The sequence below is a fragment of the Hyperoodon ampullatus genome (genome assembly GCF_949752795.1).
Source record: "Hyperoodon ampullatus genome assembly, chromosome: 7".
NCBI lineage: Eukaryota > Metazoa > Chordata > Mammalia > Artiodactyla > Ziphiidae > Hyperoodon > Hyperoodon ampullatus.
In genome coordinates, this window is record NC_136920.1 from 112,134,600 (window position 1) to 112,154,035 (window position 19,436).

Below are 19,436 nucleotides of genomic sequence, written 5' to 3' on the forward strand. Positions count from 1 at the left end.
TTAGATTATCATATCCTAGGAGCATGTTGTTAGTGTTGATACTAAAAGAATGAGGCAGTGTGGAATTAGGCCCGCTTCTCTTGTAAAGAGGATAATTGGTTCAAGTCTGGTCCTAAACACTTAGATGGATAGAGTGAGGGCTTTGGGTTACTAGTTTTCCAACTCTTTAAAGCCCACTGAAAAGACAGTACTTCAGTAATCAGAAGAAAAAATAATTTTATAGTCATGTTTAAGAGTGAGGGAGATTTGAGGATTGGTTGGGAAGTGTAAAAAGAGTTATGGATGTTTAAAATAGCTGCTATAGGGATTTCCCTGATGGTCCAGTGGTTAAGACTCTGAGCTTCCAATGCAGGGGGCATGGAACTACGATCCCACATGCCATGTGGTGCAGCCAAAAAAAAAATTTTTTTTTAAGTAATAAAAGGTTAAAATGGTAAATTAAAAAAAAATAGCTGCCATATGAAGTAAAGGGACAAGATCATAGATACACATAGCATATACATACAAATGTATGTACAATAGTTAAGTTTTCAATTGGAGCAAAATTCTCATATTGCCAAGATTACTTTTCTAAATCCCTTTTATACTCAGGATGTGAGCTCTTGAAAACTCAAAACCAAAGAATTAACTTTTGGTTTCTATAGGTTTGTTATCTGCGGCCATCTTTTTTCCAAGGGAAGTGGAAGCCAAGGTCTGATTCAGGTAGAGGGAATAAAGTAGGAGTTTTTGAAAAAGGATTATTTATTTCCCTTTGCTGGACACATAAGGTTGACTTTGCTCAAATGAAGTACACTTCTCTATAGAAATACTGCTAAGGGTCAAGATCATAAATCCAGAGATTATGTGATTTTTCTTTCAGCAATCTGGATGTAGTTGCAGAAAAAGTCAGAAACTTCACTTCAGTTTGAAGATTTGTTTGTAGGACAAGTGAGACCATAGTAAAAGGAAACAAGGAAATTGGGAGTTCTGGTAATAGAGTTGCTAAAGAAATCAACCAGGACATCTCAGACAAGCGACAACAGAAGGACCAAAAAGATTTAGGAGAAAAGCAATAGGTAATTTGACTATGTAGTGGAAACAAGAGAACTCGTCATAAGAGTAGGAAGTTGTGCCCTACATTTGGATGTATGAATTAAAGATTTCAGAGGTAGATATATAAATTACCAGTTAACATCATAATAGGAATGAGAGGCATTCTCAGTAAAATCAACAACAAAATAGGGGTATTTACCATTACTATTATTTTTAAATATTGTTCTGGAAGCCTTAAACAATGCATTGAACCATGAAGCAGAAATGAGAGCTACAACTGTTGGAAAGGAGAAAATGAAGCTATTATTTGAATATAGTATTGTCTTATACCAAAAAAAAAAATCAAACAAAAGCTGTTAGATTTAAAAATATAAATAAATGAATAAGTAAAATAGAGTAAAACCAAGTGGCTGAATATAAGAGAAAATTCAAATATCAATGGCTTTCTCTCATATCAGCAGGAAGGGGACAAAGACAAAAAAGATCCAGCATACGTGTAGTTGTAAACTAAATCAAACTAAGTATTTTAGACAGGAATGTAGAATAATGTCAGGTGCCCTTTTGAGCAAATGCTAATAGCTCTAAAATACGTAAGCTGAAATGTTCTTTAACTTACCTAGTTGTTCTTATCATATTCTTCAAAAGAACTATGAGTTTACATGGTCTAAAACTTTTCCTATTTAAGATGTTTTTATCTAGAGTTGCAAATCAAAATAAATCATTATAGAGCTCAGAAATTTATATTATAAACTGCTAGTGTCATCTCTTTTAAACATAACTGCCACTTGTAATTATCTTCTTACAGTTCCTTTGGAAGGACTAAGAAGTCAAAGCCAGTTTGAAGAGATGAGATCAAGCTACATTAGAGAGCTCATCAAGGCAATTGGTTTGAGGCAAAAAGGGGTTGTCCCTAGCTCACAGCGTTTCTACCAACTTACGAAACTCCTTGATAACTTGCATGATGTAAGTATTTTGTCTTCTAGAATATTAATGATTATTTTCTGAATTATATCTATAACTTCTTAAATGTGAAATATAAATTTTACTTCATGTGTTTTCTTCAAATTTATATTTGTACTTACATTTTAAAAACCTGCATCATACTGCTCAGAATTTATATTATGCTTTTTTCATTTCCAATGTAGATCACCCAAATATCCTTTTACTAGTATTTGTATAATTTGAGAGTAATTTAATGGTTGATAGGAATTGTGATACATTTTTCTGAATATGCTCTCAAATGTTTTTGTCTTAAGCTAGAAAAGATTTTATGTATACAGGAAAAGCAAATATATGGATGTGGAGAATAAGACTCTCATACCATTTTAGATGAAGTTATAAGTCAGTAACAATGCTAATGGACAATCTGACAGCATGTAGCAGTAGTTAAAGTTTGTGTGATTTTCAAATTCCCACTTTTTAGGACTTATCTTAAATAAATAATTAGACAAGTATTTAAGATATGTATGCATAGTTGCCTATACAAGAGGAAAAAAACCCTAGAAATACCTGACACCAAAACTGGGTAAATAAAATAAGATATATGGGGTTAGTCGAGACATATTGCATACAAGTTTTTATCACTACTGTGTTCAGAAACCACACTAAAATAACAGCAAAGCATAAAAAACTCTCTACTCACCAGGTCAAATTTGAGGCCTCACGGTGACTATGAACTGACAGCCAAGATTATTAGCCATTTAGATAAAGCCTCTAAAATGTAAGGCAGAGAGAAAAATAAACAGAAAAAATGTAACTTAAAGGAAACAGCAAGAGTGCAGAAAATAGAAGAAAGCTTCAAAAAATTAAGATATTCTGAGAAATAAGAATGATGTTGCATCCATGAAACAAGAATAGAAAACATTTAAACAGGAACATTTAGCAAGAAAACACTTTTGGATAATTAAAGAAGAGCAGAAATTAAAAATTCAATATAAATATAAAACTCAGGAAATATAAATCTCAGGAAAACCCAGAAAAAAATAACAAAAAAGATAAAGATATGAAAAAGTAGAGAGATAGCAAATTTAGGGGATTAATCCATGGGGTTCCATTCTCCAGTTAGTAGTAATTTCCAGAAGATAGAAGAGAGAAAATCAAGGCGAGGAAATTATGTAAGAAATCATAAAAGAAAAGTTGCTAGAACTGAAGGATATGAGTTTTCTGAGTGTAAGGGCCCAGTATACAGGCACAGCACAACTGAACCAAGGCACATTGTAAAATTTCAGCATACCTGGAATAAAGAGGGTATCATAAAATATACCAATGTAAAAAGAAATAAGTCACATCAAATCATCAGGATTCAGAATGATGTTAGAGTTCTCAATAGCAGTACTGGAACCCAGAAAACAATGGAGCAATACCTTCAGAATTTTCAAGGAAAGAAAAATCTTCAACAAGTTTTTCACCAGCCAAACCATCAAACAAATATGATGGCATCATAAAAGTATTTTCAGACTTGCAAGATCTCATAGAGATTACCTCAAATACAAACTTTCTCAAGGGCACCTGCAGGATTTTTTACAACAAAACACTGGAGTAAGCCAAAATAGAAGATTCAACCCAAGAGAGATGCAAAGGGGTGTCCCAACACACTAACTAATGCAGAGGATTTCAGGACACTAATACCAAGAAAAAAATGGAAATGAGCTATTACCAATTGCATGAACATATTGAAGTGAGTCTTTACAATCCTGTCAGAAATTTTGACTATGGCTTTGTGATATAGAAATAAAAAGGAACAGAAACATAAGGTGATTAGCCCTAGCAAAATTAAAGTAAGTCATATAAGAAAGAAAATGTAATCCAGTAGGAAAAAAAAAATCTTTATAATATAAATGTTGGATATCGATTTAGCCAAAATTGAGATATAACTATATAGAGAATGGAGAGAAGAGAAAGTGTGTGTAGTTGAGGAGGGGGGTGTATAGTACAAGACAGCTAAATCCTCATTTAATAGAAACTTAATCAATAATGTAAACTTTGGAAAATAAAATTTATTAGAAATACACAGATAAATATCAAATGACACAGGCTAAAGAAGTTTAAAGTGGTTACATCTGTGTTGTTGCTGCTGTTGTTTTTGTTGTTATAGGTCTTCCAGTACTAGCTGACTTTCAAAATTATGTACATGAATTACTTTGACAAAATTAAAATTAGATTAAAATGGATTATGCTGGGTTGTTTGTACTGAAATAGAAGAGTCTATATATTGTCTATATGTTGTTATATGAAAAAGCTGGATTAAGAAATAGACTATAAAATAATTTCATTTATGGAAATATATACGCATGTGTGTATATTGTGTGTATACCTGAGTATGTATTTAAAAAAAACCTTGAAATATATAAAAATGTTCACACTGGTTATCCTGTGGGATTACAGAATACTTTCATTTCTTTAAATCTTTCTATATATTAGGATATTTTGTCATGAATATGTAATATTTTACATATTATGCTAGAAAGTGGAGGGAGATGTTTTCAGTTTGGTAAGAAAAAGAAATCTTAAGTATTTCTATTATTAGAAAAATAAGCTGCCATGTTTGTATAGTATATGAATATATTATTTTTCTTATATGTTTCTTATCCATTTTTTAAATCAACAGCTTGTCAAACAACTTCATCTGTACTGCTTGAATACATTTATCCAGTCCCGGGCACTGAGTGTTGAATTTCCAGAAATGATGTCTGAGGTTATTGCTGCACAATTACCCAAGATCTTGGCAGGGATGGTGAAACCTCTTCTCTTTCATAAAAAGTGAATGCCGTTTTTATCTTTAAAAAATTAAATTTTGTCTGTTTTTGTTTTGGTCAGGATTATGAGGTCTCGAGTTTTTACAACGTTCTTCTCAAAGCCTTACATTTATAACATATCATACTGTGTAAATTTCAGATAAAAGTTGTGAGGTTTAATTGATTTCCTTTATAAAGCATAATTTGAATTTTTAGTGTTTTTGTGTACCCATATTTTAGAGTTTACAAGATTGAAAAAGTATTAGGTTGATTGTTAAAGTTAATCTTATTCATATCATTTCATACCATTTAGGTGAGATTTTTAACTTTCACATATAACAAATCTTCTATCTTAGAGAAAAAAAATCTTATACATAAAAATAAAAAGTTATTATATGTTCTTTCTATATAGCTCCCTTGGGTTCCCTAATTATAGTTACAAAAATGAAACCTTAAAATGGTATGCAAAATTCTGTCTATATGAGTGTATATACATTTTCATGAGAAGGAAATTTATAACCTTAATCAGATTCTCCAAAGTGTTTTTAATGCAAAATTATACAGAAAAAGAGTTTAAAATTCTTGAAATAGATTGATGCTCCTCAAACTAGGATAACCAGCTTATATGTTAAGACTGTTTCCCAAATTGGAAACACAAATCTCTAAGAAAGTTATTAAGGAGAGCCATAGCATTATGACAAGAGCATTATGGGTTTTGTAGTATTTCACTAATCTTTTTTTGGGAATTGTCCTGTAATAATGTATTCTGTATCAAAATAGGAAGTAGGAAGTCAGAGAGTCTGTGGCCTAACTCCACTCCTTACATCTAGGGCGTGTGGAAAGTCACTTAACCTTACTGAGTCTCACCTTTAATATTGGTGTAATAATAACTTTCCAGTAGAATGTTCCTTTTGGTGAGAGCTTCTTATTCACTTCTCAAATCAAAGAAGAAAGGAAGGAAGGCAAGCAGGGAGGGAGGAAAGGTGGGAAGAAAAAAAAAGGAGGGAAGAGAAAAAAAAGAGAGATATTACTCTCTTTCTCCACTCAGTAGGACATATTGGACAAATCACAGTTAAAAATTTTTGAGTGTCTCTGATCCAATCTAAGAGATATTTCAGGAAACACTAGAAACTGGCTGAAAATAATACAACCAATTACAATAACTAGAAAACCCACAATTCACATTGTTATATGAGCTGAAAATATCCCTTTAGGAGACAAACAAGAGTTCTTTTCTGAGGTGTCACTGGAGATCCATTAAAAAAAAATACACACACACATACATAAAACAGGAAGAACCACTGGTAAAAATCAAAACCTATAACTTTTTTTCCTAGATAAAATAATTTATACCAATTTTAAGCATATATGTAATTTTTAACAGCTTGGAGAAACTAGTACACAATTCTTTTTTGAAATTTCTTTAAAATTGGACGTTACCTTACAAATAAAACATCCTACCTTATGCAGATTAATAGTTGTTAATGAGAAAATCAAAGAAACTCTGAAAACAATATAGAAAACATTTACTGAAGAGTCTGATTTCTTAATGCATTTTTAAATTACCCATTCCCTTCAACTGATAAATACTTGCAGTTTACCAAGGGAAAGTAATATAGAATAATCTTAATGAATAGTAATATGACCTCTAAAACAAGATAAAGTGATTTCATCTGATCAAAAAAATTGGCATGATAATGTTACCATAAGCGTTTCTTGCCAATAACTTCTTCAATTTTCAAAATGAATTAACTATAGAGCATGTGTAAACAGTGAATCCTCATAAGGGATGTGAAATAGGGATTAAAACAGGTTCCAGCCAGGGCCCTTGGCTTGGGTACTTTAGGTCCATGTGGCAAATAGATAATATACAAATTTTATAATGCTTGGTTATAACTTTCAATAAGAGTTTAACCCAAGAATTCCCAATAGTCTTAACATTAGTATAAAAATGATCTGTTCCTTAGTATGTCTATCTACATGTCTTTTTCTGTGACTACATATGTATTATAATAGACTGTGGACTGCTCTTTAGTCCTTTAAAGTCTTAAACACACAGACTCATTCTGTCTCCATTTTCCAGGCCAAAGTTATTTTCCTAAAAAGATCTAATTTTGCTATTACCTCACATGAAAATGTTCACTGACTTCCAGTCACCTACTGCAGTGCTTCTCAACTATAACTGCACATTACGGTCTCCAGGGGAGCTTTTTAACAACACCCTTTCCTGGGATCCATCCTCAGAGATTATATTTTAATTGGTCCACTCTTTTTATTAATGCAGGCACATGATAGTCACTCTGAAATGGTGTTGAAGCATCAATTTCTGTAACTTTGCTCTCTTTATTTTCCTCTGTCATACATTCATCTTATGTTCCAGCCACACAAATCTTTTTACCACCAATCTTCTGCCTTAATTTCCTCCCTTTGATACCAGTCCTATCTCAACCTTCAAGACTCAGCCAAACATTACTTCTCTCGTGTGTTCCCTGCATCTTCCAGATAGTGACTTGTTTCCTCCTAAGGATCTGCGTGTATTTTGTGCACATCTGGATCACAATAGTGGGTTATTCTGTATTGTTACTCTACCACTAGTCTGAGAGCCACTTTGAGATAGGACAATAGCGTTCCTCGGCTGGGAGTTGAATGACATGTTCTCTGGGTTTGGTATCGCCATGGATCTCTCGTTCTTTTGTTACATCCGGGCATATTTCTGTACGCATGGCTTTATCACGTTCTCTTCCCATGCTCCCTAACTTCATCTCGTTAAATTTTCCAACTTTCCTTCCTACTTTGTGAGCTCTCTCCTTGTACTGATTATAACATAGGAGAACATAAGTACATTATTTATTTATTAAGAACACACTTTATGCTCCCTGTTCTAAATTTTAAAACGGAATGGCGTATTAGTTCCCTCCCTAAGAAAAATTCCACAAACACAATTGTTTCTTATATTTAAGTAGCCCTAAATTTTTTTTGTATTATAAACCTCAGTATACAAATTTTCTCATCTCTGATTTCATTCAATAAATATTTATTGAGTGCCTGCTGTTAGCGCAAGAAAACCTAGATGTCTAAATACTAGGATTTAATATTTCAGGTTAAGGTTTAAAAAATGAAAGAAAGCTTTTGGAAAAGAACATGACATCACCAAATGGAAGATATCTAGCCTCTAAATCTTTTTCTCTACAAATTCCTGCCAACTAATGTCTCCATTGCTATGTAGTAGCCATAACCTTTATCTTAATTTTATAGGTCATGTTCTTTCTGGTGACTCTAAAGTAAGATTAAATCATAAGAAGACAGGTTATATATCAGAAAATACTTGAAGGGTACTAAAATAGATTATTGAGTTAATAAAAATATTTCCCTTAAAAAGGTTTGAGAAGCCATTTGAGTCTGAAGCAATTATACCTCCAGTGTCAGTTGTTACATAACAATTGTGTTTTTATTTAAAAACATGGCACTTTTATATTGGTCAGTACCATTACTTTTCACATTTAACATTAAAATAATTTGTTGCAACACAGATAACATGCAAATATGGTGGTCAATATGTTTTCTACAAAAACAATGCCTTGCAAATAGCCATACCAGGTCAAACTGTAACTTCTAAATTATCCACAGCTACAGTGATATATTTGACAATGAGTACCGTGTAGAGAGCTGAACCAGGCCTGCACTCCATTTCTCTGCCGTTTAGTACCTGGATGAGCTTGAGCAAGTCATTAACCTCTCTGATTAAACCTGCCTTGCTAATTGTTTTGTGATTAAAGGAAATGAAAATGAAAAAGTGTACAGGTGTTCAGAAATAGTAACTGCTATTATTATGTTTTCATTAAGCCATAGTTCTGGTTATGATTTTAGCAAATTAATCTGGTATATTCTATAGTGAAACCAAGGAATCTAGAAAATGAAGTTACTTTATTGCTATCTGATGTACATATGAATATTTAATATATTTGATTTGAAATTAGAGCTCAAAAGTCTTCATTTAATTTCTTCCTCTGAAAAAGTATAGTCTTTTGAGTTTGAGGCCTGCTTTATCAAAAATCTAAAGAGCCTATCGCCCTTTGATTATAATATTAAGAGTAATAGTACTGATTTTGACCTTTTTAAAAAAGTATTTCTTTAAAATATAGAGAGCTTGACTAAAACACAGCCCTTCCAAAAATCTATGCTATATACTACATGCTTAGATTATTTTTACTATGGTACTAATTCTTCAAAAAGGAACAATGGGCCTAGAAATCATGATAAAGTCATCAACTCCCAAAATAACTTTCTATCCTTAAGACTATGGTATAAAATTCCCAGGAGAGATCTGCCTTGATCTTGCATTCCTTTGGTGAGATAGCTATTAAATTTCTAGAGTTTTTTCTGTGAATACCTGAGCAATTTCTCTCATGTACATTTACCCTTTACACACCAGATTTCAGGATAGAATATGAATCCTTTTACGTATCTTTACAATCTCCAGAGCATTATGTATAAGCACTCAAAATTTAAAAAAAATTGTTTTTAAATTTAAAGATACCTCATTTTTATACTCAAGAATTCAACAACCATGTCTCTACTGATAAAGTTAAATGGACAAGCAGACAACACAAAAATGGGCATAACTATCTTTTCCTCAAAGTATGCCTTTTAAATATCCATTGGTTAGGGGGAATTTTCACATCTCAAATTTTATAGGAAATACATAGCCAGAAAACCTCACAAGTTTGCCAAGTCCTAAATTGCTTATCCACACTAGACTAAATCATGTAATGATTTTAATGAAGAGAAAATTGCTTGATTTCTGTGGTTTCACTGTATTTTCCTTACTCAATGTTTAGTGAAAAGACAGTCTCTGTCTCCATCTAGCATCTATTATCTATTTAATGTACCATTATTCCATACTCCCTGGTCCTTATCAAATCCAAAAATTGAATAAAAAGCAGTAAAATAAATGACTACTTACTTCATATTATGGAATCCAATCCAGCCTGGCTTGGTCTACATCCATAGTATGAATCAGGAATGTGAACTGGGCCAAGATAATTGCATTCAGGTTGGATCACATCCACATATAGGTTCAGGAAAAGTCCCTACAGACCATCAGTTACTTGGGGCCAATAAAACCTGTACCTCCAGAGTTAGGCATGAAACAGGGTGGCTTAAAAATTTGAAGAAAAAAAAAAAAAGCCAAGAGTATTGTTCTTTAATTATTTTAATAATTATTTTCTTTAATTAATTCCTTTAATAATTATTAATTTTCTTTAATAGTTCCTCCCTGTCATTAGAGAAGATTTGAGAATTTGGAGGGCATTGATGATAAGTTAAATAGCAGCAGTTCATAGTAGCAGTGACTTAACATGTACATTACCTAAGTATCCTATAGCCAAAGCAGAGACAAATACAAAGGGATCTGCTCCTCTTCTTGGAGTTGATCACATTCCAAGGCATTGCTCCGGGCACTTGCCTGGAGGCTGCGCCTAGGCTTGTCCACAGCCCTGTGCAGCTGTGGAGTTTGGAAGAGTATTACAGGACTGCTGGATTAGTCCCAAAATGTCAACCTCATTTTCAGTTTACTGGCTCTTGTTGCTTTATGTCATGCTGACCTTACTGTTAAACACGTGTTTGTTTGCTTTCTTTCCACTCACGGAGAGAAGGGGAAAGCATTACTTTTAGCTGGTTGAAAGCTTTAACTGACAAAAGACTTTCAGAGAAATGTGAATTAAGCAGCTAAGAAAGCTTACCCTGTCCCTTGCTTTAAAGAAAATGAAATTGTTAACTGCAGTGTGACATCAGTATCACGGTCAACATTTAGATATATTTGGGCAAAATATTTAAATGGTACTGTAAATAGTTGTTAAGGCAGGCATACACTGTAGCTTATTTTTATAATTTTTTGAAATTGCTCTTAATACATCAAATCCTAATATATCCAATTTAGCAAACATAACTTATTATAAATGAAACCTACTTAAATGTTTTCCTCTTGTCAATTATATATAAAGCTTAACATCTATTTTTCTATGAAATTTACTTAACTGTGAGAGGTTTTTGGTGTTGTTATGAATTATTTATCGAAAGGAGTGTTTTAAAACTTTTTGCCATTAGTCTTTTACTAACCCCCTCCCTCAGAAAAGCTTATATTTTAAAGTATCTCCCCACTAAACTGTATTCCTATTAAGAAATAGTTGCTTTGTTTTCTTCATGGTTTACTATTCAAAGACATATCAGGGTTGCTGAGTAGCATATCAGTTATGTCCACACTGATTTGATGGTTTTTGTGCAGGTTTAACTTGGTAAATTAAAAATTCGTTTTAAAAATATATAGTAGCAAAATAATCAATGGACACCTATCATACTAAGGGCTTTAAAATTCATGAGAAACACCAAAAGTTTTATGTAGAGTTAATATAATCATACCATATTCTCGTCAAAACAGAGATAAGCGGCTCTGTTTGTTCTCGTAGGGTAAACATAGTATCCAAAATTTACTTAAAATGGTTAAGTCCTATATTTAATATAATTGGGGGTAGAAAGAGGTTTTCACATAGCAGTCTTTAGAACTCATCACTTTAACCAATAAAGTATCTTCTTATGACCTGAGTATTATATGCATTTTAACTTTTTCTGATACATGCATAACCACAAGAAAAGTCAGGGCAAAGAGTTTTAAAAAAAGCTTTTCACTGGAATTTGGAAAAAAAAACAGAAAAAAATATAAAAGTTCTTCATATTTTCCAAGGAGTAAATATAACTTACAAAAGTGAAATGGAGAACTTCTCTAAACAGTAGCTTAAATATTTTTCCCTTGATTAGTGAGCAAACGATAATGCTAATGATACAAAACACGGTGATTATCTACAGTGATAACAATGTTAAATGTTAGAGAAATAATCACGCACTATCCAAGCATATAAAACATAAATTATGCTCACAGGCTTGTTTTTTGCTTTTTAAGAAAGATGTCCATTTTCTAATTTGAGGCTACATAGTTTAGAAAAAAATCACTGATCTCTAAGTTTCTGTTTAGCTGTCAATCAATTAGGTGTCTTAACACTTAAAAAGCAGGGAGAGAAAGAGGAGAGGGGAGAATGAGAGGGAGAGAGAGACAAAAAGAGAAGGAGAGAGAAAAAGAGGGAAGGGAGGGAAGAATTAAAGAGGGAAGGAAGGAAGAAAGGGAGAAGGGAGGGAGGAAAAAGGTTAGGACCAAATTATCCATTTCAACTCTGAAACTACAACCTTTTTATTAATAGTTTATATCAACATAAAGTAGCTGACTCTCAGTTATCTATGTTAACAGAAAGAAAAAAAGCCCTGAAAACAACAACAAAAAATTGTGGGTTTTTTGCAAAGTTGAAAAGTCTTACTTTAGGAGTCATTTTTTTTACATTTATTTATCTTTTTCATGAGTCATTTTATTTTTCAGCAACTAGTTACAAAGCATTATTGTGTGGTATGCCAGTCATTTAACGAGATTGTGAAGATAAGCAATGAATACATTAGACAGCAATCTTACATTCTCTGAGTTTACAGTTGGATGGGAACTAGATACAGGTAGATAGAGAGTTACAATATTGTATGTCGAATGTCATGGTAGAGGAAGTACAGGGAGCCACTGGAGCACCTAAGAGGGGCACCTAGCTTGAATTTAAGAGTGGACAAAGGCATCTTGGAAAAAGGTCTAAGCTATGATCTAAAAGTGGTTTAATAATTAGCTAAGCATGCGGAATCAGAAAATGCCAAAGGCAGGAAGAGAAGAGTATTCCAAACAGTAGGTAACAGCATATGCACAGACTTGATGGTGAGAGAGAGTATGGCATGGGGGCTGATGATGAGGCTGAAGCAAACAAGGTCCAGGTCATTAATGGTCTTGTACACCATGTTAAACTGTGTAGTCTTGATTCCTGTTTAAGCAGGAGAGCAGCATAATTCAGATTGGTGTATAAGAAAACTCACCCTCACTGCAATATGGAGAAAAGAGCTGGAGATGGATAATACTGGAGGCAGAGAGAACATTTTTTAGGAAGTTGCAGTATTCTGGCAGAAAATGATGGTCATAAACATGAAGAGTTGGAGGAGAATCATCACCTCCTCCCTAGTTTTCCAGAGGTTTAAAAAAAAACATAACTTAGAAGTATTGACAGAATTTATGGAAATAGGTGAAATGTGCCATATAAATTGTCAAACATGAGGTCAGATGCCTATTTATTCTGCTGCTGTGTTGAAATTTCAAAATTTTCATCAATAAAGACAATAAAAACTAAGAAATTTAGTTTACCAAGTTCTAGAATCCTATCTACTCAAACAATTTCTACCCCTCCACCAATATTCCCACCTTTGCATGTCTATTAAATCTCAATATCCTGGTTTTTGCACAAAGGTAAGACTAGAACAGCTTAAGAATCAGCAAATGGGAAAGAAAGGGAAACTGTGCTGTACTAAACTAAGAAAAAATAAATACATTCTTTGTATAGATCCTTCCTCAGATGCCGTTATCCAGTATAGTTACAAAATAATACAAAAAATGCTTAGTTCTCTGTAAGGAGTCTTGACTTCCTGATGATATCTTCTGCACAAAGACTTTTTCATGACTTCACAAAGTGTGGGGGAGTTGAGGAAGGAAGGCTGGTGAGTGATAGAATGGGGAGCAAACTTGGCACATGGAAATAATATATCTACAGCTTTCAGTTTCAAAGAGCCTTATTTTGAATTACCTCATTCAGGTTCCATCAAGGGCTGTTCTTCCTTTTCACTTCCACTAATCAATGACAGATAGGAAGAGAAAGATGCTAATGTGCAGGCAGTGGCAGTGGGAAGGGGTCTTCTTTCTCCTGGTCCTCACTGGCCTTGCCAGTCCCTTGCCATGCCTCATGATAAGAACCCACTGCTATCACCTCATGTTTAAGTCACTGGCTCATAAACGTATCTGTTCTCTCTTCTCCAGTATTACAGGGTGCTGGGACTTGTCTGACTTTGTACCTTCCATTCCTTGGTGGCTCAGCCTATCCTTCTTAGGCCCAGCTGCTTTCCCCATCTGGCTTCTGTGTGTGGTCACCTTGCCCCTTCAGGAGAGCCAGGGCTCACTACCTGCCTTCTAAGCCACCGTCCAGCTGGCACCATGCTGAATCCAAGCTTCTCTGAGATGCCTGTAGACATTACGGCATCATAAAAGCCACAGTGTTTTTAGACCTCCCCTTACTTGTTTGGATGTTCTGCTGCCTATCCCACTTCCTTCAAAACTTGGGACACTGTCATCTGATTTTCCCACCCTTCCTCTTCCTTCTTCTGAATCACAGAAGCCTCTCACTTCCTCTTCCTGTCTGTTGGAGTCTTCCCCTGGGTCTTTGAGTTTCCTTCATCTGTTCCTAGGAACTCTTTCTGTTTGAGTCCACCTCTTAAGGAGATCTTTGAGATTTAGAAGACCATTTTTTTTCCTCTTGAGAAAGTCCCATTCTTCAGACTTGTGTTGCTCTAGATTTCAAAGACCAATTGTGGAAACACAAGCTAAACGTCAACTTCCTTTAAGCATTTCTGCTGTAACAATTCGAATTCTTCTTGGAGCAACATGGATGCTTCTAACTGACTAGGAAAAGGGTCAGGTGTCAAAAAACAAAACACAAAGATGAATATTTTTCAATAACTATATTCTTTGGATGAGCTTTGGGAATTCGCACGAAGTTTTCTGTCAAGAGGATGAGACTCCCCATGTGTATGCCTAACAGCTCTGGCACTGGCTGGTGACAAAGACATAGCTATAAAATTTATGGGATAATGGACTGGTAACAACATCACCACATACTTATTTTCAATCTAATGCTTTGTACTTCACCTGAAATATTTAGTAGACTTATTTGCACATAGTAGATTTTTACATTTTGTTATATTGAAATTGATGAAATATTCAGTCATCCTCTTTACTCCTTGACAGTAAAACTAGTGTAATATTTGGCAAGAGATGCAGAGAATCATCATTTTCCTCTCTCAAGACCCACCCTCTTTTGGTTCCCATTGCTTCTATCCTATTTTCAGTACATAGCAGGGTCCTAAGTTAATACACTAGACTTACACCTTTAAAGATATTTAGCCCCGGTATACATCTTGAGTCCATTTTCACACACCTAGCTCCTCATTTTTAAGTGGAGAAGACAATGTTTGAAATTTACCTGAGGTTTTTGCAGAAAGGGTGAGACTCTTCTTTGTACGCCTGGCACTGGTTCCCTGGTGGTGGTTAGGTGACAAATGCAAAGCCATAAAAATTAGGTGAAGTGGGCACCTAACAATATCATTACATACTTATTTTCAATCTAATGTTCAAAATTCCATCTTTGTTTTTAAAACTGAAAGTGGACTTCAGAGAAAATATTTCATGATTCACATGAAAAAACTGAGTCAATCTGCTCCATTTGACAGCTGTCTGACATTAAATTGGCTGGTAGTTTGAAGTGAATCATCTTCAAATAATATGTTCTCTTAAAAACAATTTACCACTAAGTCTTATTATTCTTATTACTACTCTGTGTGATAACAAAAAATAAACATTTCTATATATGTCTTTATTAATGAATTAGAGCACCCAAAACCTCAATACAATCATATACAAGGTGCATAAGAATCATCAGTACATTCTTCTTTACCAGTCACTTTAAATTTATAATCAACATTTCAGATTGTTCAGTAATGTATGTGGCATATGGTGAGATCATATAGATAGTGTCCGTGACTGTGTGTACATTTTAATGAAGCAAGGACTGATTCTCAGACAATTAAATTCAATCCAACTAATTGTTCATGAGGACAAAATACACTCAAGTGTTTTCTAATAAGATTCAATAATGCAGTGTTTTGGTTACTCACAATGGTAAAGTAAAAGTTTTGATATTTATTATACAAATATTATCTATCTTCATACAAAATTTAATGCACTTAACATTAAAGTGAAAAGGAATGTAATCTTATTGTTAACAAAGTATTTCAGACAATTACTGTGCATTTGGCTTCATTACTATGAATATCATTTAATATAGCACTGGAAATATGCAAATGTTCTCCTTTGGTAAATAAGTGCCTAGAGTATATAAGGAACTGTACTAAGCCTTTTGCAACACAAAGAGTAGAACAGATTTCTTGCTTTTAAGTTCCAGAAGTTAAGATGCCAGATGTTGTTTGAAAAGTCGACATACTTCTTTCTTATTCAGTCACCTACATTTGGAGTAGACTTGGAGAAACAAAATAGTTTTATTGAATTATTTGTCCATGAACATGTTCCTATAACATAAAGAAAGATATCATTTATTCTCTTTTTTTTTTTTTTTTGCCGTACGCGGGCCTCTTACTGTTGTGGCCTCTCCCGTTGTGGAGCACAGGCTCCGGACGCACAGGCCCAGCGGCCATGGCTCACGGGCCCAGCCGCTCCGTGGCATGTGGGATCTTCCTGGACCGGGGCACGAACCCGTGTCCCCTGCATCTGCAGGCGGACTCTCAACCACTGCGCCACCAGGGAAGCCCTCAACCTACTTTTTAAAAGCAACATTTTATGTAAGTGGTAGAATATTATATTACCTGATCAGATGAGGTCAAATTTCATCTTATAAATAATCTATTTCAAGCAAATAGAATACTTTAACTTTATAAAATGCAGAGATCTGTCATCAGTTATTTGTGAGCAGTTTAGAATTCATAAGTTTAAACAACTATGAAAAGCAAACTTTTGATTCTGAATTAAATCAACTGCCCATAATTATGCTGTGATATGAGAAGCAGTTTACCATAGCATTGAAGAGCACATGTTCCAGAGCCAGACACTCTCAGTCTGATTCCAGGCTGCAGAATTTGCCAACTACTTCATGTCTCTGCTTCAGTTTCCTTATTGTAAAACGGACAGAGTATTGTATCTCTCTCATAGTATGTTATGAAGATTGAATGAGTTAGTATAAATAAAGTACTTGGAGTAGTGCCTGGCATGGTATGCACTATCTAGGTGTTTTGCCCAACTTAAGTGGCTTTTTCTTTAATAGACAGATGATTAAGGGTACAGAGGACATTTAGATTTTTATCTTACGTAAACTCCTCAACAATAGTAATTTTTAATTTTTTAGGTCATGTGAAATTCAGTAGTGTGGTACTCATCAAAGTAAATTTTTTCAGCAAATGAGATTAAGGATGGACTTTTACAAGTGAAATGTGATCAGATATAAATCAATAAAATTATCAGTCTAAGTAGCCACAATTCTTCAATTCTCATACCTGAGACAGTTTCCCATATGAGGCAGATTGGACTAATCAAATCTATATTATTTTTGTAGAACCAGACTAACAGCTTCTTTTCCTCTCCCCAATAAGTAATTTTCCCCAATATGTAGGAAAAGGAAAAACTTCTGAATTTCTTACATATGCTTACTAAAACAATAATATTGGAAAATCTATTCATAAAATAGCTAAGTTTAGCTTTAACTTAAAATCTAAAATTTTATTCTTTCGGCATTAAAGGACTTCAACATTGCTTACATCTCAAAAATTACTATGGAACAAAAAAGTAAGGTCCTTATTTTGTGTAGTCCTTGTTCTGTCACATGAAGAACATCCTGAAAATTTTAAATATTCTATTTTTTTCCAAATAACACTTGAGTCAGATTTGTGAATGAAAGATGTTTAAAAGGGGAATAAAATAAAATCCAACATTAACCATTTTTTACCATGGTATGTAGTAAGGTAGGTAGTGAATTTCGTGACCTGCCTAGTGTATTTTATTTTTTTTTCCTATGGCAGAAGCTAGCTATCACTTATTTTCGTTGATTATTCACATTTTAAGATCATAAAACCAGGATGCATCTTATAATTCATGCTATCTTGCAATGCCATTGGCCAAGTTGAAGTCATACACAATTGTGTGAAAATCTTCCTTTGACACCTCCTCATAAAGTCAGAAAACAGGGCCTCCCTGGTGGCGCAGTGGTTGAGAGTCCGCCTGCCGATGCAGGGGATACGGGTTCGTGCCCCGGTCTGGGAGGATCCCATATGCCGCGGAGCGGCTGGGCCCGTGAGCCATGGCTGCTGGGCCTGCGCGTCCGGAGCCTGTGCTCCGCAACGGGAGAGGCCACAGCAGTGAGAGGCCCGCGTACCACAAAAAAAAAAAAAAAAAAAAAAAGTCAGAAAACATCCCTAGCATCAATGAAATACGGTATGAGTATATATTCAATTCTTCATTCATAGAATCCCACTGCTTCTACTTCTTTTAATCTGTGTTGATATCAGTTCCTATTTATTTAGACCAGTAATCAATATGCATTCAATAAAAGCAGTTTTTTTAGCTTCTACTTATCTGAGTAGCTACCATGCACCAGGTCTTGCACTAGGGATGAGCTTTACATATATTATCTCTAGCTCTTACTGTAATCTTTGCAAGTTAAATATTATGAGTTCCATTTTACAGAAGAGAAAATAGAGGTTCAGAGTAGTTCAGTAAATTTGAAAACCAATTTCTTGCACTATTGCTCTTCCAAAAAGAAAAGGAGATTCTGTCACATTTTTCCAAATTAATTCAATTTTCCTGGCATACATATTAAATCTTTTGATTTAATTTGAGAAATTTGAGTTTTTATTTGAGAAATGAAGAAACTTTAAAAATCCTTATTAATAGATGTGCTGCTGTCTGTTTAAGCCTCATGAATGTGAATTGGCTTTGGCATTTTTAACAGAACTATAAAAAGCTTCTGGGGGAAAAACATCAATTTTTCTGAGGAAACCAAAATAAAAATAGCACTAATTTCCCAACATTATAGCCCCTGCTAAGGAATTCATTAAATATCATAAGAAACTCCACTCCTCCCCTACTAAATTTATGACTAAAGATTTGAATCGGATTTAATTACTGAAAAAACTGTATGTATGTATGTGTGTGTGTGTGTGTGTATATATATATATATATATATATATATATATATATATATATATATATATATATACAGAGAGAGAGAGATTTTTGTTCAAGCAATTCACTGACATGGTCTGTCCAGTTCTAAAAACGGGTCTTTTTATTGACAGAAAATTATTTTGGATTAAACAGTTAACTGATAGCTTCTAGGTCTATAAAAATTACCAGAATACAGTGCCTTTTGATTATATATATATATATATATATATATATATATATATATATATTAAAGAAAATACACCTTAAAATCTTACTCAAAGTGAAATTAAGGAGTATTATATAAAGTATACATTCTTGAAAGTCAAAGTTTCTCTGATTTGTAGTCTCAGGGTGGCTCCAAGTGCCTTGGCAAGGAGTGTTTTTTAATGGTTTGAATTTTGAGGATAAATTCACATTCTCAATATTTCCATTATTATATTTACTAAATGGTTCTGATAAAATCAATGCCTTAGTGCCTATTCTATTTCAAATATCTTTATGTTTTAATCCTTATGTACCAGAAAGTTAAGGTAAATAATCATCTAATCCTTATTTAAAAGTAAGATAGATATAGACACAAAATATTTCTGTTGAAAAATACTTAAAGTTGGACCATGTGCTAGGCAAAGAGAAAAAAATGTGGTAAATACAAAATTATTCATAGAATTCATATTTAAATTCTGAAATGAATTCTTCCTTAATTTATTAAGACAGTTTTAGCAGAACTACACAATGGAATTGTTTCCTTTAAATAAGATTTAAAT

The 19,436-nt window shown here is 33.7% G+C and overlaps 1 protein-coding gene across 2 annotated transcripts in view; it reads left to right on the plus strand.

The window, feature by feature from the left end:
- Positions 1-4,795, plus strand: part of PGR (progesterone receptor) — a gene marked incomplete at both ends in the record, with an annotated part of 98,264 nt that extends 93,469 nt beyond the window's left edge. For both annotated transcript variants that reach the window (XM_079707642.1, XM_079707643.1), the window contains 2 exons: positions 1,838-1,995; positions 4,640-4,795. In XM_079707642.1, the coding sequence (XP_079563768.1) occupies positions 1,838-1,995; positions 4,640-4,795 (314 nt within the window). The remainder of the gene's footprint in view (positions 1-1,837; positions 1,996-4,639) is intronic.
- Positions 4,796-19,436: the final 14,641 nt, after the last annotated feature.